Raw genomic sequence first — 26,578 nt, forward strand, 5'->3', positions numbered from 1 at the left:
AAAGGAGTGTGTGGTTTTGTCCTTTGTCTTTGTGTAGGTAATTGGATGATCTCTAGTGATATTTGACCTAAATACCTGCAGTGATATTTCGAAATTGTTATGCGTAATTTCACCAGCTGTTAGGCCAGTGGCATTTGAGGCAATTTTGAAATATCACCAGTGGTATTCATGCCAAACATCACGTACAAATTATGCTGTTATTCGTTTCCACCACTACCCGAGTTTAGTTTGTAATTTCACAATGTAGGTATTTGGCTTAAATTAAGCTGAAACACCACTGCTCTAAGCCAATCAAATCGCAGAAATTTCTCATGTGCTAGTATACGGGCATTAAAAGCGGACAGTGCAACCTCCATGTATGAAACCCTTTCACTCCCAAGATCTGATTAGTAATTGTCCTTACTATCTGCCATACAACTCTTATGATGTGAGTTCAAAGAATTTGCTATTGGCTCAACTACCAATCCCATGATTGATGTTCTTCTCCATTCTCGTCACCTGCCTGCTTGATATTGTATTCATACTGTAGGGAGAAATTCTGTCTTGGTCACTGGGTTTTGACCTGTGGCCTTTATTTTATTTCGCCAATTTGACAGGCACGTTTTCTGTGATTTGAATTTCCTCTAGGAGTATTTCATTTTCCCAAGCATTTTGATTTTCGCACCAATAATTTTTTACATTTTGGAGCGCGGGCTCAACTCTCTGCACACACCCCAGTACCCCCTCGGTGTCCAAATGGAAACAAACAAAACAGATGGCGAAGGAAGTGAGTAGATGTCAAAGACTTTCAGTTTAAGACTCGTAGAACCAACCTTCTGAGGCTTATTCTGCTCGTTAAACGGAGAGTATTTTCCCGACGATCGGTCCATTTTCTAAAGGAAGGTCGCAAGTGCCTGTCAAATATCCCAGGCATTTTTGCTTCGTTTTGTGTATTTTGGTAGAAACTCGTACGTCGAAGGAACGCGCTTTAAAAGTGTATGAATCCAGAGCTACACATATTTACAGTTGAGGGTGACAAACTGAACGGATTTACCCAGTCGTTTGGCATGCTGTTGCACCCTAACCCTGACTTCCACACGCGATGGTTGAATTAAGCCGGAAAAAGCAAGGTGAGTGTTAGGGTTGCCTGAAAATTTCCTAAGCAAGGGTGCATTTCTTTCTGGAACCATTAATAGTTGGAAGGAATTTGCTTAAATAACAACCCTTACCGCCTGTCTCGGGGGTAAAACCTTGAATTTAGACTATAATGCACTGCTTTTCTTAACGAGGATCTATTTTCATTTCAATATGGAGGGCGAAATTTGGCAAAGTGCCCCAAAGAGAGATCTCGGATTGACAATTGGAAAAAAGAGGTTGAATTTGTCTGTTCAGAGTTTTGTCGGCAGTCTAATTGTTGTTCAATTCCTTTCTCTCAACTGCAAACCTTTTTAGTCAAATGAAGGTGAAAACAAAAGACCATTTTATCGCAATTGGTTGACAGGCTAGGTAAGGAAAGCTGCATTTATAGCGATCGTGGTGACTGGAGTTAAAGGAGACACTTTTGAATGTTCTCATCTTTGTGGGCACAGCGACCTGCTTCCCTTTTGTGGCGGTTATTAAAAATAACTTATTATAGCAGAGAACAAGCACACATTTTCTCAACCATCAACTCAATTTTATTTTAAATGTGTTGAATTCCAAAATGAACATGCTGGTCAAATTTCAAAATCGAGCTAAACTATCTGTCACCTTTGTCACAGAAAAAAATTAGTTTCCTCACAAAAACACGACCGCCTTAGCTTGAATATTATTATCAACAGCTTCTGAGGAACTTAAAAAAAAAAAAATCTTGCAAACACAACATTTACGGAACACACTGGCCTGTGTTGAACTCTGAAATGAACATGCTGGTTGAATTTCAAAATCGAGTAAAACCATCTCACCGCTGTCACAGAAAAGACCAATTTCCTCAGAAAAACACCACTGCCCTAGCTTGAATATTTATCCACAGTTTGCGAGAGACTTTGAAATTGATCATCTTGTTTTAAAATTGACTGAAACCACCTCTCACCATTGCCACAAAAAAAAAATTCATTTCTTCAGAACACACACTGGCCTGTGTTGAACTCTAAAATGAACATGCTGGTTGAATTTAAAAATTGAGTAAAACCATTGTCACAGAAAGAACTAATGTCCTCATAGCTCGAATATCTATCAACAGTTTGCGCGAGACGTTGACATTGATCATCTCCAACTCCAAAATGAACATCCAAGTGAAAAGCTTACAGTCTGACTAAAAATTTCTTTTACAGTTAGGTACCTCCTATTGGAAGACAGTCCTGTCGATCTCTTCTTCTTCGGTGGGATCTTCTGGCTGGAGAAACCACAGCCATCTGTTGTTACTGTCTGGTATGCACCTTCGACGTATATACATGAGTGCTGCGATCTGGCTATGGTGGTCGCTGTGATGGCCGATGGCACTGGCTATCTTGGACAAGTTGCACCATACGTCTCCCCAGCCTCTTTGTAAGAGAAGGTGTTGGAGACGTGGACGGAGCATGACCAGCATTCCAGCATTGGCAATATATCGCAGTCTGGTAGCACTACAACTCAGGATGTCCTCCAGGGCCTTGCAAAGCAGGATCCTCCTATCTTCAGGGATCTGTCCGCCGTTCAAACATTGTGCGATCAGGGGTGCAAATTCCAACATGGCAGCCAGCCGTTGGTTTCTTTTCAAGCCCAGCGCAGTGATTGTGGGTTGGTCCAGCTTGTTTACGAGCATGCAAATGGAGCAGGTTGGATTCTGACATTTGGTTCTCACGTCGGCCATATCTCCCCCCCCTTCCTGGCACAGGCAGTACGGGCAGCTCTGATCCTCTTCGTCCTGGGAGTCTCTCACGACCGGCTCTCCCAGGCAAGTGCAGTCGGCCCCAGTGGCTGTCCAGACATCGCGGACTCTCCGCCTCACTATTCTGGTACGTTCCTCTGTGTAGACCCTGAGGGCTGCAGCTCGTCTAGCCTGCTGTAAGGCTTGCGTGTCTGAAGATCTGGCCTGCTCTTCTGCCTAGGGAGAGAAAAAAAAAAGCAACAGGTGAGGTAGGTACCTCCACTAATAATAATAATAATAATAATAATAATAGTAATAATGATAATAATAATAATAATAATAATAATAATAATAATAATAAAGCATGCTTGGTGCAAGTAGTAAAAATTAAAAAATTTAAAATGGGGTGAAAATTTTTTAACTTACAATTGGTTCATTCTCAATTTCCCCCTGCCCCTCTAACAGGTCAAAATTAAATTTAGGTTAAAAGTTTTTGACAAAGATTGAGTCTCAATTTCCTCTGTCTCCTGGCCCCAACTATTCAGAATGGGCAATTTCAAGATCACTAATTTTCACACGTTCATTCTCAATTTCCCCCTGCCCCTCTAACAGGTCAAAATTAAATTTAGGTTAAAAGTTTTTGACAAAGATTGAGTCTCAATTTCCTCTGTCTCCTGGCCCCAACTATTCAGAATGGGCAATTTCAAGATCACTAATCCAATTCCCCATAAGGGCCATGAAAAGAAAAAAGGGGGAAAAAAAAACCTAGAAAATATAATCATCACAGTAATAATAAGAAGAAATCCAAAATCAGCCTAGGTAAGAAAAATTTGGACCCAACTTTAACTGTGACCTGTTATAAATACATCTCGAGGTGACTTGCTCTCAGAGGAAATAGGCTGCAAGTGAAAAATTGTGTATGCCACCGGCAAATGCCAATCTAATATTTTTGAAGTTAGCACCTATCAAATCATTTTGTCAGTCAATGTGCAGTTCTTTAATTTTTTAAATTTCAGTTCACCTGTGGTGGGTTGCAAGGTTGGTTTTCTTGCAGGAACTTTTGCAGCCTGTCCAAAGACTCCCTGTTGGGTATGCGTGTGGCTATGATTCCTGGCAGTGCTAGCAGACGCTGCTGGGGATCTTGTGGTGCTTCCTGCCGTGCTTCTTGGTCCCTTCTTGGTCTTTGCTCCTCAGCTACTGGCCCTTCTGCGGACACCTGGGATGCTCCGCTCCTGGCACGTCTGGGAGTCGCCTGCTTTCTTCGTCTGACCATGCCGGAGCTGCCGCTGGGTCTTCTTGTGGGTGTCGCTTCTGCAGCTGTGACTTGCAGTGCCTGTTATAAAAGGGTGAGATGTATCTAGTTGGTCATCTAAAACAAGGCCCTGCATGATGAAGAGGATCTTTAAATGCGTGTATTATGGTCATTTGGAGTAATGGGTTCTAAGCTCGTGTACTGACTGACTGACTGACTCGCTCATAATCACAGGAGAGACCCTACCTGAGTCGTTGTCTGCACAGACACGTAACACTGCAGCAGATTTTCTATGTGCCTGGTCACCGTTTCAGCATGCTCTGGGGTTCCTCGGGAGGGAAGGGGCTCCAGCTCCTCTTCAGCATCCCACCCGACGGAGAGTTCTGACTCATCCGAACTGCTGTCCTCCCCGTCGTCTGGAGCAGAGGCTATCACCAGATCCCAGTGGGAAGAGCTGGCCAGTCTGAGCCCCTTTGTCTGTTCGGCTTCCAGGGGCGTCATGGTCAGGAAGTCCACTCCAAATCGAACCATCATTTCCACCAGACGTGCCGGTTTGTCTTTCTTGCCCGCATATCTGATTGCTGTCATTCGCGCGAGCATCAGTTCTGTCACGGTGAGTCCCAGACCTCGTATCATTTCTTTTGACATGAAAGCAGCCACGTCACCTGCAAGAGAGTCCATGTCAATTGCATGTCCTGAGCACTAGCCCTTCACAAGAACAAATCACTTTGTACCAAAGGTAATCAGAGGAACTGCATTGAGAACACAAGATGTAATAAGTGAGGTGAGTTACCGAGGAATCCAAGAATAGTCTTCCAAAACTGTCCCAAGCTTGAATTTTCTTTGGTGCTAGCAGAGTTATCATTTTGACCTCACAATGGAATACTACTACTACTGTTTTTGTTTGTTTGTTTGTTTTTTTTTAAAGGAAAAAAAAATGGTTAAAAAAATGTTTTCAAGTTACCTGGAGACACGCTTCGAATTCCCTGGTTCGAAATGCGTGCTGCCACCGTGATATTGCCAGGCAAGATTCCTCTATGTGTGTCCGTGATGAGGCGACGAGGGAAACCATGTGTAAACTGCGCAGAGACATCGCTCCAGTGGGGGGCATTCAAGATCATGACGTTGCCAAAGAGGTCAAGGCGTACCAAATTCAAGTTGCGGTCGAATGCCTCGTTGCCACATCTCAGACTCCCATCCAAGGCTTCTCCCGTGGTTAGAAACATATCCTCCTTGGACAGTTCATTTCTTCTTTCTTGTGAGTGGTCTGACTCCTGCCGCTGTGTGCTGCACCATTCCTCTCTACTCTGTACATAGCGTGAACAATAATCTCTACATGTCTGCAGGTCTTCAAATACCACTTCTCCAGCTTGGTCCTCAGCAAAAAGCCCTGCGGGCAAACGCAAGCTGTCATACAGGAACAGATTGAAGTTGAACCGCATTCTATCTTCCAATGATACCGCCAGGCCAGACGGGAAATACGGTGCGACAAGGACCGGTGCCACATCCCTGCTTGTGGATGGCTGGTTGTCTAAGGCCACATGCAGCATTGGTGAGTCCTGGGGTTGTGTTTCGTCATCAATGAACGAGCTTGAAGGGCTACAAAAAAAGGGAAAAACAAGACATGAAAAAAATTAAAAAAACATGACAAGCCTTGCTCAAGAGCTACTTCTGTTTCCTTTTTTGAACGTGGGTGAATCCTTGTTTACATTTTTTGCCTCGTCATCATCATCATCTCGCCAAGAAATAAGATGAAATTTTTGAATGTGGAAAGAGCATATGAACCATTTCAGTTATCTCTGACAATCTGAGCCCCATCGATAGATAACAAACAGTTTCCCAGGAATTCTCTTTTCAAAACCCCAAAATTTACAGGGAATGCATGAGCTCGTTGATGTTTTGCCTGCAAGTGATTTTGCAGTTTTTTTTTTTTTACTTGTGGCCAATTTCTTTGTGATTGATTGCAAGGAGTCCAAACTTGCACTCTTTGGTATACAATCTCAAGTTCTCCAGTCGAGTACTACAAAAGTTGTAGAGTATTTTATTTTGCCCTGTTCCTTGCACAGCAGTTCTCACTTTTATGTGCTCCGTTCATCAGATACAGTGGACAAACCCAAGGCACATGTCAAGTGCAATCTGTTTCCTGGCTAAGTTTGAGCAATTTGGTTGGAATTTTGCAGTAGCCTGATGGCTAATCTGATGTAACACCACCGAAACTATCTTTGGCCGAGTTGAAATTTAATTCGACAATATTGAGCACATGCTTTTTTGAGAACTACTGGGGCATGGATTATAATTATATTAACAAGGCTACAATAATAATAATAATAATAATAATAATAATAATAATAGTAGTAGTAATAATGATAATAACATTAAGAAGAATAACAATAATTCTGATGATGATCTTCAACCAGAGCAGTAGATGCCCTTCAAAATCTGCAGCCAGCTAAATTGGTTCCGGTGTTCAAGAAATATTGTGGCAAGATTAAAAAATACCAGTAACTGGGGAGAAAACACTTATGTACTATTATCCTTGTCAACTCCCAGGGGGAGGGGAGGGGTGTCTCTGCCCGAAAGGGGCGCCCCTTCCATGATTCGAGCATGTAAAAGGGCAGTGATGATCGTGTTTTCTTCTGAATTTTTGAAACCTTTGCCAGAAATAAAGGAATAGACCAACAGACATTCTCTGTGCCAATAAGTGACTCTGGGGGAGTAGATAGAATCTAATATGTGCCCACTAAGTCAAATTTAATATCATACCTTTCCTGGCTTGGATCTTCCTCGTCTCGAACGGGAACGGGATCAAGACGGGAACTGCAATGCGAAAGAGAGTCGTCGCTAAGTACACCAAGTAAAAATCAAGCGTGTATGTTTGTACAATGTATAGTACAAACGCAAAATGAAAACAAACATAGACAAAAACCAAGAAAGAAGAGGCAGAGACGACCGCAAATAGAACAGCTTCCAAATGAATACAATGAATGCAATGATTGCCTACTGGTCGTTTCACTGGGTGCGTTTCACCTCGGGGAACAACGACAAAAAAAAAAAAAAACCAAACGAACAAGAAAACAGAACAGAGCACCATGTGTATTTTAGCGCGTTACCGACCTGCGACTTTCCGCAGCTTGTGTTTCTATAAACTCCCAACCCCTTGCTCTTTTGGAACGTTTCCTTCTGGGCGGCATGTTGAACGACCTTAACTGTGTGAGTTGATATGGGGAATGAGCTGAGGATCTCAGCTGGGACGTGTTTAAAAACAGGACCGGGAAGAGGGAGACGTGCCTAGGGTTCGTGGGTTTTTTCGACGAAGTCACGCAGATATTTAGGATCAAAGTTTAGGACCCTCGAGCGAATTCCAGCAAGCTAAAACAGAAAAGAGAGAAGCTACGAACACTCGAGGACGATTATTTGATGAGAAATTGAAAATCGACGATGTATTAGGTCAGGTGTCGTGACTTATTCACTTCAACAAACGAGGCGCTCGCCATTACTCGCGTTTCGTGCCTACATGACAACATGGCTGCAAGTTTCCAAATATGGCACCGGAAGTGGAGGTCTCTATTGTGTTCGCGCAGGTTCTGCGCGTACACAATGAATGATTGATAGCCCTGGCGACTTCCTGCCTTTCCAGGTACGTGACTTTTACACAGGACGTGACTCGAACTGAAAGCAATGTGTGCGAACTAGCGCGTCTTTCCCCTTGTACTTTGGTCAACGCGGGACGGCAAGGAGTTAATTCAATGAAAATCTCACCCCGTCGACTTCCAAAGAGAATGAATTTTGCGTGCGACTTATTTCCCGAAAGGAATGAATTCAGTGAAAATTTCACCCCGTCGACTTCCAAAGAGAATGAATTTTGCGTGCGACTTATTTCCCGAAAGGAATGAATTCAGTGAAAATTTCACCCCGTCGACTTCCAAAGAGAATGAATTTTGCGTGCGACTTATTTCCCGAAAGGAATGAATTCAGTGAAAATTTCACCCCGTCGACTTCCAAAGAGAATGAATTTTGCGTGCGACTTATTTCCCGAAAGGAATGAATTCAGTGAAAATTTCACCCCGTCGCCTTCCAAAGAGAATGAATTTTGCGTCCGAGTTATTTCCCGAAAGCATTTTTATCGTGAAAAGGAAAAAAAACACACACACACGCACATACAAAAAAAAACTGACTTTAAATTTGGACAAAACTAAATGCATGCTTATCGGTAGTAATAGGAAACGCGAAAGCAAAGTTGATTTGGCTGTCTCGATTTTAGATCATAGTATAAGTAATGTTCGCAGCTTTAAATACCTCGGCATACATATATCTTCGGATTTCACATGGACTGATCATGTCGAACACCTAACTGGGAAATTCAATCAGAGGCTTGGGCTTCTCGAGCGTATAAAGCATTTTATAAAGCAAAGCAGGGTGCGTCTACTTTTCTATAAAAGTCTTGTTATTCCTCTTTTTTGAATATGCTGATCTTGTACGGGGCGATAAACATAATATTACCCTTACGCCTAGCTTGCAAGTTTTGCAAAATAAGGCCGCTAAAGTTATTTTAAATAGACCATCGTACTCATCCTCCACTGAGGCATTAGCCGTTCTCAAGTGGCTGCCTCAAGAGAAAAGGCCATTTCAAAGAAGGTGTGTACACGTATACAAATGCATCGATGGCTTAATTAATCACGATGTAGACTTGATTAGACGAGACGTGATTCATAGGCATAATACACGTAACAAAGGCAATTTTAGATGACCACGTGTCAAAAGAAATTGGGGGAAGCAAAGAACACGATATCATGCCGTTTCCGATTTTAACTCCCTCGGTCAGACGATCAAAGACTCGAGGAATGTGAATAGTCTTCAACGTAATTTTTTTTAAGTTTTTAATATAGCTACTTGCGTTTAATTTTTACTTACACTTATTTTTAAATTTTGTGCATTTTTTGTATCTTTTGAATCCCTTTGCAACTTTAGAGCTTTGTTGTTTTTACTACATATATCTAGTTTTGAGGTCCTTTTTGAAAACCATATCTTTTCTGAAAAAGTTTCCTCAATGAAGACGATTATTATAACCGCAAACAAATATACGCTACTATTATTTGTGTCAGAGGTGGGGTGCGGCGCGACTCGTGTCGGCGTCACTTAGTGGTAAAGACACTGAGCAGATGGTTCGTTTTTATTGAACTGATTGTCGGTTAATTTGGTCGTTATTCAGAGTGATCGTAGATACGAACATAGTTGCAATGCTTGTCTGTTTGTTTACACTTGTATTGGTTTTGTAATCGGACCTTTCAGCGTCACCGCGCCCATATGCCAAAAGCGAGTTTGGCGTCCCTAACGGTCGCATTTTCGTCGATCGAAGCCCAGGGCACAGGCGGGACCGACAGGTGAGTTACCGGCTCTGTAACTGCGTTTTTCAGCATTGGGCGAAAGTATGCAAACTGGTCTTTCTTGTGGCATTTGTCGGAATTTTCAATGGATTCGAGATTTAAAGGCCAAAATTGTCTCGGATCGGACCTTTCAGCGTCACCGCGCCCATATGCCAAAAGCGAGTTTGGCGTCCCCAACGGTCGCATTTTCCTTTATCGAACCCCAGGGCACAGGTGGGACCGATAGGTGAGTTACCGGCTCTGTAACTGCGTTTTTCAGCATTGGGCGAAAGTATGCAAACTGATCTTTCTTGTGGCATTGGTCGGAATTTTCAATGGATTCGAGATTTAAAGGCCAAAATTGTCTCAGATGCGAGTGAACACCCAGCCAGCAAATTCTTGTCGTTTTGTTGTACCGAAACTTTTGTGCTTGAACGCCGTTTGTATCGTCTGTACCGTACCCAGTTTTTGTCTTTTTGTTGTTGTTGTTGTTTCTTTGTTGTTTTTTTTTTTTTGGGATTGACCCTGCTTTACTCGCAAGACGAGACATTCGCGTCAACGGTCAACTTTGGTCTGGCTTGGTTAATGTTCAATCTCGACCCAAACACCAATATAGACAAACACCTCGTTAACCGCGTCTCGAAATCTCACGAATTCGATTTTTAGGTGGCCGTAAGCATCATTGATGGTAGTACCTAGACAACATCGCAAAGTTTTTTGGTTCTGTTTTAACTCGTGTTTATCTTATTTCATCTTATTTATTTTTTATTTTTTATTTTTTCTCTATTTTTTTTCTTTTGAAAGTGGAATTTGGTGAGCGTGTGACTGTTGCGGAATACTGAGACGATGAGCGATATCGAGGGGGGAGATGAAGATCAAAGCTACACTGACTGCTCGGTCGACGGCGACGACAGCCCCCGCTCTCCGAGCCCGTCGGCCGAATCTATGGATAGTTGTTCTCTCCACTCTAGCGACCACGAAGAATGTGATCCCGCCGGCGAGCCCACGCCCGCAGCAAGGCCAGAATCAGCGCCACCCGTTGCAATAAGCCTAGTATCTGACGACGAGGAGCGCGAAGAACACGGTGGTGGAGACGAAGCCCCAAAAGAGCCTCCCGTGGCCGCCCTCTCTCCCAAGAGGGCATCCCACGCGCCGCGTCCAACAGATCTCCCGCCCGCAAACCCGCAAAGCTCCAGGAAGAAGACTGCATCTCAACAGCCGCCACCCGTTGCAATAAGCGCAGTAGTATCCGACGATGACGGTGACGAGCAGCTTCAACCAGGTGATCGCGGAGAGGAAGCACCACGACAGCTTCCCGTAGCCGCCCTTTCTCCGAAGAGAAAGAGGGCGGCCTATCACGCACCGCGTCTCACAGATCTCCCGCCGAAGCTCAAGAGTTCCAGGGAGAAAACCGCACGTCACCACGGTCAACACGTGCTCGCGGCGACAAGGCCGCAACTAGCGCCGCCCGTCACGACCAGCACACCCCACGCTGACGATCGTGTGGAGGAAACCTTACCACAGCCTCCGAAGAGGGCGGCCACATCTCATCACGGTCAACCCATGCCCGCCGCACGGCTGGAAATACCGCCACCCGTCACAACGAGCACACCCGACCGTGAGCAGAAGCCAGGGCATGATCGTGCCGAGGAAACCCCCCCACAGCAGGTTCCCGTAGCCCCCCTTCCTCCCAAGAGGTCGGCCTACGCGCTGCGCCTCACAGATCTCCCACCAGATCTGCAATGGTTCATGCAGGAGACCAAGTCTTTTTTCACAAGGCCTCATGCGCTGGAGAGGCACGGACAGATGCTCGCCGCGAGCACGTTCGACAAAGCCTTGGAACGCATCCTGTGTGAGTATGGTGGCTCCGCATTTTACATTATTTGCTAGTTGCATCGCTCGTGGCATTTTCGGTGATCGAGCACACACAAAAAAAAGAGAAAAAGAGAAAGAAAGGCAAACCAGATAAGCAAACAGAGGAATGGAACGCGCTCCAATTTTCTGGTCCTCTTTTCATGTTTCTCGGCCATCTATCCTCAGGTTATCTTGGATACGTTCAGCGAATCCGGCCCGGAGAGTCGCCTTCAGTCCAAGACTTCCATCGCGGGGATCTTATCGAAGGATACCTAGACTATCTAAAGGTGGGTATCAAGGTTGTTTTAGAACGTTGCACTTCGAGCGAGGGTAACTTTAACTTTTCGTGGGTATTCTTTCTGGGAATGATGGGAGCCTGAAAGGAAATTGGATGTTTTTGCCAGTGAAAGCGCACAGTCAGCGCACAGACTTTGCTGCATGTTCGCGCACAAAGCGAATTTCACTTTCTCCGAAAATACGGGCTTATATGTAAAGGATAGGAATCCCCCCAAAACAACGACAACGACAGATGATTGTAGATTATCATTTGACCTGCTAAAAGACATTTACGACACGTTGCCATCTCATCTCTACATCAGGAGGAGAGGAACTTGAGTCCTGCGACCCTAAGCGTGCACGCGAGCAGTCTGCTATACCCACTGAAGTATTGCTATCGGGGATTGGGGCCCCAATTCGAAGGTATCCGCATTATCTCCCAGCTCAGAAGAACGGCCACTGTACTTCAGAAGCAGGGGGATCTGGAGAGGGCGACCGCAGTCGAAGATCTCAAAGCGCAAAGCAAGTGGCTGGATTGGTAAGTGTGCTAGTTAGTTAGTGTAAAACAAAACAGAAACAAAACAAAACTGAAACAAAACGTGTCTGTCTTTTAAACATCTTGGACGATCAATCAGGAAAACCGAGGTAGACATTTAAAAATAGTAAGAATCATGATTTGTGAACGCTTGTCCTCGAGGTCTACAGTTCCTGCCTGCCCGCCCGCCCGCCCGCCCGCCCGCCCGCCCGCCCGCCCGCCCGCCCTTTTGAGTAAACGACTGCATTCAGAGTTGAAATGCTTGAAAATAAATGCAAGAAGTACAGTTTCAATTGGTAGGAATGAATCGTTTCTAAAAATATTAAAGAAGACTGGTCCCCACTTTCTCTTAAGGGACCAAGTCCTCCTAGCCAGGGAAGCCCAGCGGTGCCGGTTTGAATTGGCCAAGGGCAGACAGCAACGCGCTCAGGAGGCCCGCGACCTGCTGCTTTTGTCACTGTACACCCACCTCCCGCCCAGCAGGGGCCTAGAAATCAGGACGCTGGAGTTGGTTTTGGAAAGCCAACTGGAAGAGCCGTTTCAGAAAGCGCACTATCGTGACAGAAACGTGGCCTTGATCAAGACAGATGGCGACGGCATCGTGCTACACCTCGGAAGGTTCAAAACCTGCAAGCAGAGCGGGCCTGAAACTATTCCCATACAGGTAATTCTTGTCACGACTGACACGAGCAGAGTACGGAAATTAACAAGAGTTCTGAGCACACTTTAATAACAGTCTCTCTCTCTCTCCCCCCGCAGGCAGACAGCCAACTCTGCAGGCTGTTCATACAGTTTGTATCAGAATTCAGAAAGGTGCTTAATCCGACGCTGTGCAGCAACTACCTGTTTCTGGTAAGTATAGGGTTCCCCGTCTTATAGCTAGCTAGCGCGGGCTAAAATTGTCCAACTCATGCCGTCGCCGGGTGAAGTAGCACTCACTTGAAACTAGCTAACTGGTTAGGAATCTTTGGGCCGAAGAGGACTCTTTGAAAACACTGGCCGTGGGTGGCAGTCACCAGATCATTTTGACTCTCACCTATTTCATTTCAGAATTCCAAGGGTGCACCGTACTCGAGCACGTCGTTCACAACACGTTTACAGAAAATGTTCGAACTCCTGACCGGAAGCAAGGTGGCCGTATGCGGACTAAGGTCATCTTTCGTAACCTGGGCATATTCCCAGAGGTAGGTCGACATGGCGTGAATTTTGGAATCTGTTGCTTTAAAACGCCGGCATAGCCACATCGCTGATAACCGTTTGATAGGTTTTTAAACGTTGTTGTTGTTCTCCCTCTGTCTATCTGCAGCGGATGCGACGATCAGATGAAAGACAGCCTTGCTGCTTGTCTCCGGCACTCCCGAGAGCAGGCCCAGACCACTTACGACCGACGCACGGCAAACCAGAGGAAGACCCCGGCATTAGATCTGGCCAGGCGCAAGGCCGAAGAGGAGCTTGTGGCCGGGCCCATGACTAGGTCTCTCCAGCTGTCAGAGCCGGAGATCGACGTGGGCGACTTTGTGGGACTCGTGGCCGAGGGCAGCACCCTACAGAAGCCTTCGATTTTCCTGGGGCGTGTTCAAGCCTTCCTGCCGGAAGGCCAAGCCCTCCTTCTATGGTACAGGCACACCGGAGGTTCTAACTATGCCCCAGACTTGGACGGTGAGCAGTGGGTGGAGTCGAGAGAGTCCCTAGTCGCTGTGAAGGTGGCTGCTGCCAAAGGCAGTCCCTACGCCATGCGACTGCTGACCAGCGTGCGCGAGATACACAAGGCAGTCATGGGCGGGGAGCGGGCATCCTGACCTCAAGGCCGACGGGAAAAGCAAAAGGAAAAAAGAAAAAAAAACCGAACGAGAACTCTAAGAAGAAGATCCGTTTTCTTCGCTATTGTTGTTGTTGTTGGACTTTTGGAAGCCAGAGAGAGTTTTTTTCAGCTGTTAAATAAATAATAAAAAGTGTGTGAATTTGAAAGGTCTCGCGTCAGTCATTCAGTCATTCAGTCAGTCAGTCAGTCAGTCAACTGTTGGTTGTTGTTCGGGGAGCGAGAACGAACCACGATCACCGAGAGAAATCGCAAAGCAATGTGTGCGAACTAGCGCCTCTTTCCCCTTGTACTTTGGTCAACGCGGGACGGCAAGGAATGAATTCAGTGAAAATTTCACCCCGTCGACTTCCAAAGAGAATGAATTTTGCGTGCGACTTATTTCCCGAAAGGAATGAATTCAGTGAAAATTTCACCCCGTCGACTTCCAAAGAGACTGAATTTTGCGTGCGACTTATTTCCCGAAAGGAATGAATTCAGTGAAAATTTCACCCCGTCGACTTCCAAAGAGAATGAATTTTGCGTGCGACTTATTTCCCGAAAGGAATGAATTCAGTGAAAATTTCACCCCGTCGACTTCCAAAGAGAATGAATTTTGCGTGCGACTTATTTCCCGAAAGGAATGAATTCAGTGAAAATTTCACCCCGTCGACTTCCAAAGAGAATGAATTTTGCGTGCGACTTATTTCCCGAAAGGAATGAATTCAGTGAAAATTTCACCCCGTCGACTTCCAAAGAGAATGAATTTTGCGTGCGACTTATTTCCCGAAAGGAATGAATTCAGTGAAAATTTCACCCCGTCGACTTCCAAAGAGAATGAATTTTTCGTGCGACTTATTTCCCGAAAGGAATGAATTCAGTGAAAATTTCACCCCGTCGACTTCCAAAGAGAATGAATTTTGCGTGCGACTTATTTCCCGAAAGCATTTTTATCGTGAAAAGGAAAAAAACACAGCCATCGATAACGCGCGATCTCCCAAGGTCTTCTTCGTTCTTAGCTGAGGTCTTTCTAACAATATACCATTATTGTTATGTCCCCCCTCCCGAAGGCGCGCGCGCACGCGCATTAGGTGACTCGAGTAGGTGGCCCTGTGAGCCAGAGAGAAATGCCTCTTCGTCTCGCCTCCGTGAAATCAGAGGCAGTGGGAATATGGCATCACAAACCTTCCAACGATGTATGCTCCACGACTGAGTCACAGAGACTCCTAGGCGAAGTTGCGATGTTGCTGTGTTCAAGGTAAGCCTGTGCAAAGAATGATTCGTCGGGCGAGGGCACTCATTTGGAGACTCTCTAGTGCTGTATATATTATTTGAATCGGGTTCACTCCCACAACGTAACGAAGGCTTTTCGACTGCGGGCGAATCGATTTCAACCTTCTTCTCTTTGCGCAATATTCGTTCGTTCGTTCGTTCGTTCGTTTGGAAGATTTCGCACCTCGTCTGCGAGGCCGCTTCGATTTCGATTCGATTCGTGGCGCACACGACGCCGGCCACATGTGGACGAACGCGCGAGTGCAAAAAAACCAGCAATCGATCGACTCTGAGAACGAAGCAACTCGCAAGAGAATCGAAAGCTTTTTCCGTCCGTAGATTTTTCTCTCTCTCTCTCTCTCTCTCTCTCTCTCTCTCTCTCTTCAAAAACAAGGCTTTCAGCCGCAGGGGACGAGCGTCCTGCTGACTCGAGCGACGAGTGAGTGTTTGTTTGCCTTGTTTATTTTGCTTGTACACGTCCGAGTTGTCAGATGTCCTCGCTCGGCTAAGAATAGTCGGATTTGCTTGTTCTCTTTTTTCGATTTTTGGTTTGAAATTCGTCTGGTCGTGTCTTGTTTTGTTGTGGTTTTTTTCTTGCGGGCCAGGCTGAATATTCTCATTTCCTGTGCCCATTTTCGTGCTGAAAATATTCTCGCGTTATTGTTAAATCGCCCGCCGTTTGGAACATCGTAGAGGGCTTAATTTTCTTTTCTTAATTTTCTGTAGATTTTGTCCCACGATACATTGTAATGTAAGCTTCTTTCTTTTTTTCTTTTTTTTTTTTTTCACCCGAAGTACGGGAAACAACTTTCTATGTGGTTGGGATTTTCGAGTTACAATCTGCCATGCCATATATTCTAACTGCTAATAAGTCAAATGCTCTTACTGTAAATGAATGGAACATCGACACGGCATCCAATAAGAGACCTTTTTTGTCATGAAAAAAAATGCAAGATCGCAATAACAGTTCAGAAACAATAATTATTTCCGTTCTGGTTGCTGAATAAAGTCATGCCGATGCCACTCTGCTCTTATTTGCCATGTTTGTTTTTGTTTGTACACGTCCGAGTTGTCAGATGTCCTCGCTCGGGTAAGAATAGTCGGATTTGCTTGTTCTCTTTTTTCGATTTTTGGTTTGAAATTCGTCTGGTCGTGTCTTGTTTTGTTGTGGTTTTTTTCTTGCGGGCCAGGCTGAATATTCTCATTTCCTGTGCCCATTTTCGTGCTGAAAGTATTCTCGCGTTATTCTTAAATCGCCCGCCGTTTGGAACATGGTAGAGTGCTTGATTTTCTTTTCTTAATTTCCTGTAGATTTTGTCCCACGATACATTGTAATGTAAGCTTCTTTCTTTCTTTCTTTCTTTCTTTCTTTTTTTTTTTTTTTTTTTCACCCGAAGTATGGGAAACAACTTTCAGGTGGTTGGGATTTTCGAGTTACAATCTGCCATGCCATATATTCTAACTGCTAATAAGTCAAATGCTCTTACTATAAATGAATGGAACATTGACACGGCATCCGATAAGAGACCTTTTTTGTCCTGAAAAAAAAAGCAAGATCACGGTAACAGTCCAGAAACAATAATTATTTCCGTTCTGGTTGCTGAATAAAGTCATGCCGATGCCACTCTGCTCTTATTTGCCATGTTTGTTTTTGTTTGTACACGTCCAAGTTGTCAGATGTCCTCGCTCGGGAAGAATTCAATTCAACATGGCTCTCCATGGAGATTCGATTGCTTTTCCAGCCCTGCTGCTCGAGCACTTCTTGACTTGAGGATTCCTGATAAGTGCTGACCTGAAAATTTACATTTCTTTCCAGATCTCGTTTGGTGTCCATGCCAACTACATGTGGAATGGACACGGAAAGGTTACTCAGAGGGCAAATTGGAGCTGATGGCTTCACGTCTGCGGCACCTGTTGAAGGAGAACGCAAAACTGTGACAGTGTTTAAAGCAGGCCCATCCTTGGGTCTTCACATAAAAAATGATGGTTCGGGTTATGCACTCATCAAAGGTGTCGATCCAGGAAGCATTGCGCACAAAGCTCCTGGGATCTGCATCGGGGATCGTATAGAAGCCATAAACGGCACAACTGTTGTTGGTACCGGGCACCGTGATGTAGCTGCTATGATAGGAGGGCTTCCGGTCGGAGAGATGATCGTCTTTCGGTTGATCGAGCCTGAGAGCAGCTCAGCTCCGGTAAGTCAGCTATTATGATAGAGTTACGATCTGCCATGCCATACATTCTAACTGCTAATAAGTCAAATGCTCTTACTGTAAGTGAATGGAACATTGACACGGCATCCAAAGGGACCTCTTTTGTCGTGAAAAAATACAAGATCGATCGTGGTAACAGTTCAGAAACAATTTCCGTTCTGGTTGCTGAATAAAGTCCTGCCGATGGTGTTCGAAGCCTTTGCAGACCATTTAACTTTCTCGCCGTAGTGAGAAGTAATGTGGCTCTCCGATCCTCTTTTTTTCCCCTCAGCCCAGACGCCGGCAGTTACTGAAGAGTAAGACAGTCTCCAATCCAAGTGATTTTTGCTATGGCCGTTGATAGATGAAGAATTTGCAGATTTCCAGTTCCCAGTTGATTTTATATTTGACATTTGGGGTGCAGTGTGGGATGGTAGAAGTGGAAGGTTGAAATTGTTATCAGTTTGAAAACATGTTACTTACTCCTTGATCAAAGTCCAAAGTGTTTTGTTTCACCGACACAGGTTGTCTGAATGTCGTCTGAATGAGCATGAAAAAAAATGCAAGTGCAATGAACCTTTTTTTTTTTTTGGGTTTGGCCACCTTGTTGAAATCTCTCGATTCTTTCTTTACGAGTGAGTATAGATTGGTTTGGCCACCTTGTTGAAATTTGTTCAATTCTTTACAAGTGTAGATTGAAGAGGCTAGCTCGCTAGCCTGCTAGCTAGCTAGTTAGCTAGCTGCATGGGCTGCTAACTAGATGCAGAAATCTGGCAAGGTTCTTCCTTGGCCAATTCTGAGGCTTTAACCCTTTTTTAACTCCCAATTATTAGTGATTCACATGTAACTTCTCCCTGTAATGAATATCTAAACACTGTCTGGCAAACGGGTCCCGAGAATACTCAAACTCGTACTCGAGGAGAAGTTGTTATCTGGATCTAACACCAAATTCTTGTCACTCATTTACAATTATCATGTGGCAGCCAACATGTGTGGCAGCCCATCAGATCTTGGGAGTCAAAGGCTGGTTAAAGCAAGAGATTTTAAGACCTTTTGTAAGAACGTCCTCAGAGTGTTGTGTTGGAACCAGTTTGGAAGTTACACTTTATGTGTTGTTTTTTTCCTTCGTTAGACGATTGCAACACTCTCGTGTCAGTTCATCTCACTCGAAGCGCAATTTTCTTTTTTCTGTTTTTGTTTTTGTTTTTTTTAACCCTTTAACTCCAACACAGTGAGTGACCAACACAGAATTTCTCCTTACATCATCCCTACAATATCAACCAGCTAGGTGATACTGATGAGAAGAAAGAAAAATATGAATTTGTGGATGATTTAGTGGATCTGATACCAAATTCTCTGAACCAACACGATGAGAATTGTGTGGTTGGCGGTAAAAAGAATTACACATTTGGTCTGGGAGTTAAAGGGTTAATTCATGGTTAATTCATAACGCCTCAGTGGATGAAAATCCAGAGTGTTTGTTTCACCGACACAGGTTTAAGTTGTCTGAATGAGCATGGAAAAAATGCAAGTGCAATGAACCTCTTTTTGTTGGGTTTGGCCACCTTCTTGAAAGTTCTCGATTCTTTACAAGCGTAGATTGAAGAGGCTAGCTAGCTGCCAACTAGACGTAGAAATCTGGCAAGGTTCTTCCTTGGCCAATTCTGAGGCTTTAACCCTTTTTTAACTCCCAATTATTAGTGATTCACATGTAACCTCTCCCTGTAACCAATATCTAAACATTGTCTGGCAAACGGGTGGTGAGAATACTCAAACTTATACTCCAGTAGAAGTTGTTACCTCCATCCAACGCCAAATTCTTGTCACGTATCTGCAATTATTATTATTATGTGGCAGCCAATCAGATCTTGGGAGTCAAAGGCTGGTTAAAGCAAGAGATTTTAAGACCTTTTGTAAGAATGTCCTCAGAGTTTTGTGTGGGAACTAGTTGCTTAGGGTTGACACTTGATGTGTTGGTTTTTTGGCTTGCTTAGGGTTAGACAATGCAATGCAACTTTTTTATTGAACCCTTTAACTCCAACACAGTGAGTGACCAACACAGAATTTCTCCTTACATTATCCATACAATATCGACCGGCTAGGTGATACTGATGAGAAGAGAGAAAAATATGAATTTGTGGATAATTAGTGGATCTAATACTAAATTGTGCGAGCTCACATCATAAGAAAGAATTACAAATTTGATCTGGGAGTTAAAGGGTTCATTCATGGTTCATTCATATCTGTTTGTTAAATAGATTCGTCCAATAAATGAGGTATGGTGTAAATACCTCGTAGATATTGTACTGATGTCTGTCTTTATTTTCACACAACTTTTTTAAATTGGTGAGAAACAACTTTCATCTACCTACTGATTCATCGGATGATCTGCATTAGGGTTACTCACTCTCGCTCTCTCTCTCTCTCTCTCTCTCTCTCTCTCTCTCACGCACGGTGGCATCCAAAAAAAAGAAAGAAAGACCCACCCAAGAGGTCTCCAACCTCAAAAATCTGGGCCTGTCGATAACTGCTTCTCATTCTGATAAACTAGTTTCACTCACTTGAAGAAGGATACCATATTTTCATTATCATATCAATTTGATGCATGTGCTGTGCTGTGCTGTGCTGTGCTCAAAACTTTCATCCCACTGAAATTTTATGGACAATACCAATCCCTTCTCCAAAGGAGAACAACTACATTTCAAGTTTCTATCCACTACTCTGTTTACGTGTCGGTCCAACATTCATACCACTGAATGACAGCTTCAAGAAAATTTCCACATCCAATAATTTTGCTTAGGGTTAGCCTACCTTGTTGGTATACAAATTAGAACAGGTTTGTAATGATGATGCCCAAAACAGCCATCTGTGGTAAGAGGGCAGGCTTTCCTTTCTTCATTTCAAGAATTACTGGCCAGGGGTTAAATGTATTAAATGCGATCTGAATAATAAAAATAATGATATGACATGTTTCAAATGAAATGTCAATGCAAATTTTTGATCCCTGGTTTTCTTTCCTTCATTAAAAGGAGGCTGTAAATTAAATGTCAATGTTAATTTTCCTGCTTTCCTACCTGTAGGGAAAACAAGGAACCGAGTGAAGTACAAATGGAATCCTTCCCTGCCTGGGAAAAAAAGGTGAGTCCATTCATAAAATCAAATCAGCCAGCATAATAATTATTGATCACTCGCTCCAATAGTTTTAAAAACAATCCTTCCAAGAGGTATATATATATCAAGGTAACCACTTGTGCCTGATATGTCTGATGATTCTCACTACCTGTTTGCTGAATAATGTATGGATATTATAGGGACAGGTTACACACAGGTTACATCATTCCATCGCCTCTCTCTCTCTCTCTCTCTCTCTCTCTCTCTCTCTCTCTCTCTCTCTCTACCTCTTCTCTCCACTGCCTATTGGCATTTTTGGCAGAAACTTCATATTTTTAGCAATCTCATTTAGTAATAGTAGAAATGATAATACAATATCCAATATCCAATATACAATATACAATATTCAATATGCAATATCAAGCAGACAAGTGATGAGATCAAAGAAAAATAGAATAGAAGGGAACTTAAGTTGATCCAATAGCAAATTCTCCAAGCCAACATCACCAGAACTGTATGGCTGACAGTAAGGAGAATTACTATCCAGATCTTGGGAGGGAGTAAAAGGCATCATTAAAAGGAGGCTGTAAATTCAATGTCAATGTTAATTTTTTCTGCTTTCCTTCCTGTAGGCAAACCAAGGAACAACTGAAGTACAAATTGAATCCTTCCCTGGGAAAAAAAGGTGAGTCCATTCATAAAATCAAATCAGCCAGGGTATTAATTATTGATCACTCGCTCCAATAGTTTTAAAAACAATCCTTCCAAGAGGGATATCTATCAAGGTAACCACTTGTGCCTGATATGTCTGATGATTCTCACTACCTGTTTGCTGAATAATGTATGGATATTATAGGGACAGGTTACATCTAGTGTCAAACACTAACGGGAGTTCAAGGGTTAACCCTTTAGCTCCCAGATCAAATTTGCACCTCTCCTCACTGTCAACCATACAATCCTTCTGATGGTAGTTACTTGGTAGAATTTAGTATGGCATCAACCAATGGTCCCCAAATTGAGATGATGTTCCGGATTCTCATCACTCCTCCTGTTGATACTGTCAGTATTGATATCACTTGTTGGTATACAAATTAGAACAGTTTTGTAATGATGACCTGTGGTAAGAGGGCAGGCTTTCCTTTCTTCATTTCAAGAATTACTGGCCAGGGGTTAAAATGCATCAAATGCAATCTCAATAATAATAATAATAATAATGATGATATTACATGTTTCAAATCAAATTTTTTGTCAATGCCAATTTTTGATCCCTGCTTTTCTTTCCTCTAGGCCAAGCAAGGACCAAGTCCTGCACATCCACCTAGTGACTCAGGTATGAATAACAATCAATTGTTCCCAAAGTGCCCCACTGAAAACAGACCATTGAAAAAAAAACATCATTCTACTACCTGCTGGTCTGGTCTATGTCCCTCCTTGACCTCTGCACAAACAGTGCCCTGCCTTTCCCCTGGCTAGCCACGCTGCTCGCTTTGCGACGCGCGCCAGCGCTTGTGGGGCCTGTGGCTCCGGCCTCAACAGTTTGCCGTCACCAACCGGCCGGCGGTTTAGGACCGACAGCCCCTCAAAGTTTCACCTCTGCAGCTACAACTTGTGAGCATTTCTTCCACTGTCCTGCACTGATCATTCCATCGCCTCTCTCTCTCTCTCTCTCGCTCTCTCTCTCTCTCTCTCTCTCTCTCTCTCTCTCTCTCTCTCTCTCTCTCTCTCTCTCTCTCTCTCTCTCTCTCTCTCTCTCTCTCTCTCTACCTCTTCTCTCCACTGCCTATTGGCATTGTCGGCAGAGATTTCATGTTTTTAGCAATCTCATTTAATAATAGTAGAAATGATACTACAATATCCAATATCCAATATCCAATATCCAATATACAATATACAATATACAATATACAATATGCAATATAAAGCAGACAAGTGATGAGATCAAAGAAAAATAGAATTGAAGGGAACTTAAGTTGATCCAATAGCAAATTCTCCAAGCCAACATCACCGGAACTGTATGGCTGACAGTAAGGAGAATTACTATCCAGATCTTGGGAGGGAGTAAAAGGCATCATTAAAAGGAGGCTGTAAATTCAATGTCAATGTTAATTTTTTCTGCTTTCCTTCCTGTAGGCAAAACAAGGAACCGAGTGAAGTACAAATTGAATCCTTCCCTGGGAAAAAAAAGGTGAGTCCATTCATTAAATCAAATCAGCCAGCATAATAATTATTGATCACTCACTCCAATAGTTTTAAAAACAATCCTTCCAAGAGGTATATCTATCAAGGTAACCACTTGTGCCTGATATGTCTGATGATTCTCACTACCTGTTTGCTGAATAATGTATGGATATTATAGGGACAGGTTACATCTAGTGTCAAACACTAACAGGAGTTCAAGGGTTAACCCTTTAGCTCCCAGATCAAATTTGCACCTCTCCTCACTGTCAACCATACAATCCTTCTGATGGTAGTTACTTGGTAGAATTTAGTATGGCATCAACCAATGGTCCCCAAATTGAGATGATGTTCCGGATTCTCATCACTCCTCCTGTTGATACTGTCAGTATTGATATCACTTGTTGGTATACAAATTAGAACAGTTTTGTAATGATGACCTGTGGTAAGAGGGCAGGCTTTCCTTTCTTCATTTCAAGAATTACTGGCCAGGGGTTAAAATGCATCAAATGCAATCTCAATAATAATAATAATAATGATGATATTACATGTTTCAAATCAAATTTTTTGTCAATGCCAATTTTTGATCCCTGCTTTTCTTTCCTCTAGGCCAAGCAAGGACCAAGTCCTGCACATCCACCTAGTGACTCAGGTATGAATAACAATCAATTGTTCCCAAAGTGCCCCACTGAAAACAGACCATTGAAAAAAAAACATCATTCTACTACCTGCTGGTCTGGTCTATGTCCCTCCTTGACATCTGCACAAACAGTGCCCTGCCTTACCCCTGGCTAGCCACGCTGCTTGCTTTGCGACGCGCGCCAGCGCTTGTGGGGCCTGTGGCTCCGGCCTCAACAGTTTGCCGTCACCAACCGGCCGGCGGTTTAGGACCGACAGCCCCTCAAAGTTTCACCTCTGCAGCTACAACTTGTGAGCATTTCTTCCACTGTCCTGCACTGATCATTCCATCGCCTCTCTCTCTCTCTCTCTCTCTCTCTCTCTCTCTACCTCTTCTCTCCACTGCCTATTGGCATTGTTGGCAGAAATTTCATGTTTTTAGCAATCTCGTTTAATAATAGTAGAAATGATAATACAATATCCAATATCCAATATCCAATATACAATATACAATATTCAATATGCAATATCAAGCAGACAAGTGATGAGATCAAAGAAAAATAGAATAGAAGGGAACTTAAGTTGATCCAATAGCAAATTCTCCAAGCCAACATCACCGGAACTGTATGGCTGACAGTAAGGAGAATTACTATCCAGATCTTGGGAGGGAGTAAAAGGCATCATTAAAAGGAGGCTGTAAATTCAATGTCAATGTTAATTTTTTCTGCTTTCCTTCCTGTAGGCAAACCAAGGAACCGAGTGAAGTACAAATTGAATCCTTCCCTGGGAAAAAAAAGGTGAGTCCACTCATTAAATCAAATCAGCCAGCATAATAATTATTGATCACTCACTCCAATAGTTTTAAAAACAATCCTTCCAAGAGGGATATCTATCAAGGTAACCACTTGTGCCTGATATGTCTGATGATTCTCACTACCTGTTTGCTGAATAATGTATGGATATTATAGGGACAGGTTACATCTAGTGTCAAACACTAACAGGAGTTCAAGGGTTAACCCTTTAGCTCCCAGATCAAATTTGCACCTCTCCTCACTGTCAACCATACAATCCTTCTGATGGTAGTTACTTGGTAGAATTTAGTATGGCATCAACCAATGGTCCCCAAATTGAGATGATGTTCCGGATTCTCATCACTCCTCCTGTTGATACTGTCAGTATTGATATCACTTGTTGGTATACAAATTAGAACAGTTTTGTAATGATGACCTGTGGTAAGAGGGCAGGCTTTCCTTTCTTCGTTTCAAGAATTACTGGCCAGGGGTTAAAATGCATCAAATGCAATCTCAATAATAATAATAATGATGATATTACATGTTTCAAATCAAATTTTTTGTCAATGCCAATTTTTGATCCCTGCTTTTCTTTCCTCTAGGCCAAGCAAGGACCAAGTCCTGCACATCCACCTAGTGACTCAGGTATGAATAACAATCAATTGTTCCCAAAGTGCCCCACTGAAAACAGACCATTGAAAAAAAAACATCATTCTACTACCTGCTGGTCTGGTCTATGTCCCTCCTTGACCTCTGCACAAACAGTGCCCTGCCTTTCCCCTGGCTAGCCACGCTGCTCGCTTTGCGACGCGCGCCAGCGCTTGTGGGGCCTGTGGCTCCGGCCTCAACAGTTTGCCGTCACCAACCGGCCGGCGGTTTAGGACCGACAGCCCCTCAAAGTTTCACCTCTGCAGCTACAACTTGTGAGCATTTCTTCCACTGTCCTGCACTGATCATTCCATCGCCTCTCTCTCTCTCTCTCTCGCTCTCTCTCTCTCTCTCTCTCTCTCTCTCTCTCTCTCTCTCTCTCTCTACCTCTTCTCTCCACTGCCTATTGGCATTGTTGGCAGAAATTTCATGTTTTTAGCAATCTCATTTAATAATAGTAGAAATGATAAAACAATATCCAATATCCAATATACAATATACAATATTCAATATGCAATATCAAGCAGACAAGTGATGAGATCAAAGAAAAATAGAATTGAAGGGAACTTAAGTTGATCCAATAGCAAATTCTCCAAACCAACATCACCGGAACTGTATGGCTGACAGTAAGGAGAATTACTATCCAGATCTTGGGAGGGAGTAAAAGGCTTCATTAAAAGGAGGCTGTAAATTGAATGTCAATGTTAATTTTTTCTGCTTTCCTTCCTGTAGGGAAACCAAGGACCAACTGAAGTACAAATTGAATCCTTCCCTGGGAAAAAAAGGTGAGTCCATTCATAAAATCAAATCAGCCAGCGTATTAATTATTGATCACTCGCTCCAATAGTTTTAAAAACAATCCTTCCAAGAGGGATATCTATCAAGGTAACCACTTGTGCCTGATATGTCTGATGATTCTCACTACCTGTTTGCTGAATAATGTATGGATATTATAGGGACAGGTTACATCTAGTGTCAAACACTAACAGGAGTTCAAGGGTTAACCCTTTAGCTCCCAGATCAAATTAGCACCTCTCCTCACTGTCAACCATACAATCCTTATGCTGGTAGTTACTTGGTAGAATTTAGTATGGCATCAACCAATGGTCCCCAAATTGAGATGATGTTCTGGATTCTCAGCACTCATCCTGTTGATACTGTCATTCTGTCCAGGTCACTTGCGGTAGTCAAAGGGTTATTAACAGCTGTCACATCGCCTCGCCTGCAGGTAAATATGGTCAATGACATTACTAGATTTCTGGATTATACCATCCATTTACCCGTCTACGTAACATTTCCCCCACTGAACAAACAAGAGCCTGTCGTTCGCCTGACAGGCCATGATCACCATTGCGCTACGCGCGCAGGCTTTCTGGGTGCCTGGGGCTACCACCTCAACAGTCTGCCGCAAGCCTGCGACCAGCGCTATGGAAATGACAGCCACCAGAAACTTTTAACTCCATCCATCATTATCACATCAACCCTTGACATTAATTCATTCCTCCTTTGCAGCTGAATTTCATTCAAACACTTTGGATTAGTTATTATTGCTTCAAAAAGTGCAGGAATTCAGTGTGAAGCTAGCTTGGGTTTTAAGGAATTTTCATACTTTTTGCTCTGCAATTTGATGTTTTTATCAGCGTCAACAGATGAGCAAAATTCTCTCTTTTCTTCAGTTGCAGCAGGTAACATGCAAGGGCAGGAACGGTGCTGGTGTGATGTAGCTATCAAGTGCATCCATCAAGGTTGAATGTGTGCAGTCAGTGATCACTGGAGATTTTTTCCCCTTCGAAACAATACTGCCTAACCAAATGGAGTAGACAAGAAAAGTTTTGATACATTTATTGGTATTGTTGTTGAAAATAAAGACTGATGCCAAAATTTAGA

At 43.4% G+C, this 26,578-nt stretch overlaps 3 protein-coding genes and 1 pseudogene across 4 annotated transcripts; 3 read left to right on the top strand and 1 right to left on the bottom strand.

The window, feature by feature from the left end:
• Positions 1-1,650: 1,650 nt before the first annotated feature.
• Positions 1,651-4,994, bottom strand: LOC136282714 (uncharacterized). The gene is made up of 3 exons (XM_066170445.1): positions 4,305-4,994; positions 3,828-4,139; positions 1,651-3,043 (listed from the first exon to the last, which is right to left on the bottom strand). The coding sequence occupies exons 1-3, from the start codon at positions 4,737-4,739 to the stop codon at positions 2,303-2,305; spliced, it is 1,488 nt and encodes a 495-aa protein (XP_066026542.1). The 5' UTR covers positions 4,740-4,994; the 3' UTR covers positions 1,651-2,302.
• A 3,264-nt stretch (positions 4,995-8,258) lies between these two features.
• Positions 8,259-10,120, top strand: LOC136282645 (uncharacterized; annotated as a pseudogene).
• A 4,872-nt stretch (positions 10,121-14,992) lies between these two features.
• LOC136282684 (PDZ domain-containing protein GIPC1-like) lies at positions 14,993-20,462 on the top strand. 2 transcript variants are annotated; one of them, XM_066170376.1, is made up of 3 exons: positions 14,993-15,142; positions 16,973-17,351; positions 17,641-20,462. In XM_066170376.1, exons 1-3 carry the CDS (start codon positions 15,012-15,014, stop codon positions 17,707-17,709), a joined length of 579 nt encoding a protein of 192 aa, XP_066026473.1. In that variant the 5' UTR covers positions 14,993-15,011; the 3' UTR covers positions 17,710-20,462. The 2 variants fall into 2 exon arrangements, with proteins under 2 accessions (XP_066026473.1, XP_066026474.1); XM_066170377.1 differs by having other exon boundaries at positions 20,429-20,462.
• On the top strand, positions 20,457-26,578 carry LOC136282646 (uncharacterized). The gene is made up of 9 exons (XM_066170322.1): positions 20,457-20,486; positions 21,092-21,144; positions 22,590-22,644; positions 23,244-23,286; positions 23,995-24,049; positions 24,646-24,688; positions 25,424-25,476; positions 25,865-25,919; positions 26,368-26,578. The coding sequence occupies exons 1-9, from the start codon at positions 20,457-20,459 to the stop codon at positions 26,413-26,415; spliced, it is 435 nt and encodes a 144-aa protein (XP_066026419.1). The 3' UTR covers positions 26,416-26,578.

Source organism: Pocillopora verrucosa, chromosome 7, assembly GCF_036669915.1.
Source record: "Pocillopora verrucosa isolate sample1 chromosome 7, ASM3666991v2, whole genome shotgun sequence".
Classification (NCBI taxonomy): domain Eukaryota; kingdom Metazoa; phylum Cnidaria; class Anthozoa; order Scleractinia; family Pocilloporidae; genus Pocillopora; species Pocillopora verrucosa.

What these genes read in the sequence shown, in the direction of transcription:
- LOC136282714 (XM_066170445.1), bottom strand. Translation starts at nt 4,739, where the DNA reads ATGGACTCTCTTGCAGGTGACGTGGCTGCTTTCATGTCAAAAGAAATG. An exon ending in CTGTGCAGACAACGACTCAG is followed by an intron (nt 4,140 to 4,304) that starts GTAGGGTCTCTC and finishes CTTTTATAACAG; the next exon opens with GCACTGCAAGTCACAGCTGC. An exon ending in AACCTTGCAACCCACCACAG is followed by an intron (nt 3,044 to 3,827) that starts GTGAACTGAAAT and finishes TTCTCTCCCTAG; the next exon opens with GCAGAAGAGCAGGCCAGATC.
- LOC136282684 (XM_066170376.1), top strand. Translation starts at nt 15,012, where the DNA reads ATGCCTCTTCGTCTCGCCTCCGTGAAATCAGAGGCAGTGGGAATATGG. An exon ending in GCGATGTTGCTGTGTTCAAG is followed by an intron (nt 15,143 to 16,972) that starts GTAAGCCTGTGC and finishes ATTTCTTTCCAG; the next exon opens with ATCTCGTTTGGTGTCCATGC. An exon ending in CTGAGAGCAGCTCAGCTCCG is followed by an intron (nt 17,352 to 17,640) that starts GTAAGTCAGCTA and finishes TTTTCCCCTCAG; the next exon opens with CCCAGACGCCGGCAGTTACT.
- LOC136282646 (XM_066170322.1), top strand. Translation starts at nt 20,457, where the DNA reads ATGGAATCCTTCCCTGCCTGGGAAAAAAAG. An exon ending in TCCTTCCCTGGGAAAAAAAG is followed by an intron (nt 21,145 to 22,589) that starts GTGAGTCCATTC and finishes TCCTTCCTGTAG; the next exon opens with GCAAAACAAGGAACCGAGTG. An exon ending in TCCTTCCCTGGGAAAAAAAG is followed by an intron (nt 25,477 to 25,864) that starts GTGAGTCCATTC and finishes CATTCTGTCCAG; the next exon opens with GTCACTTGCGGTAGTCAAAG.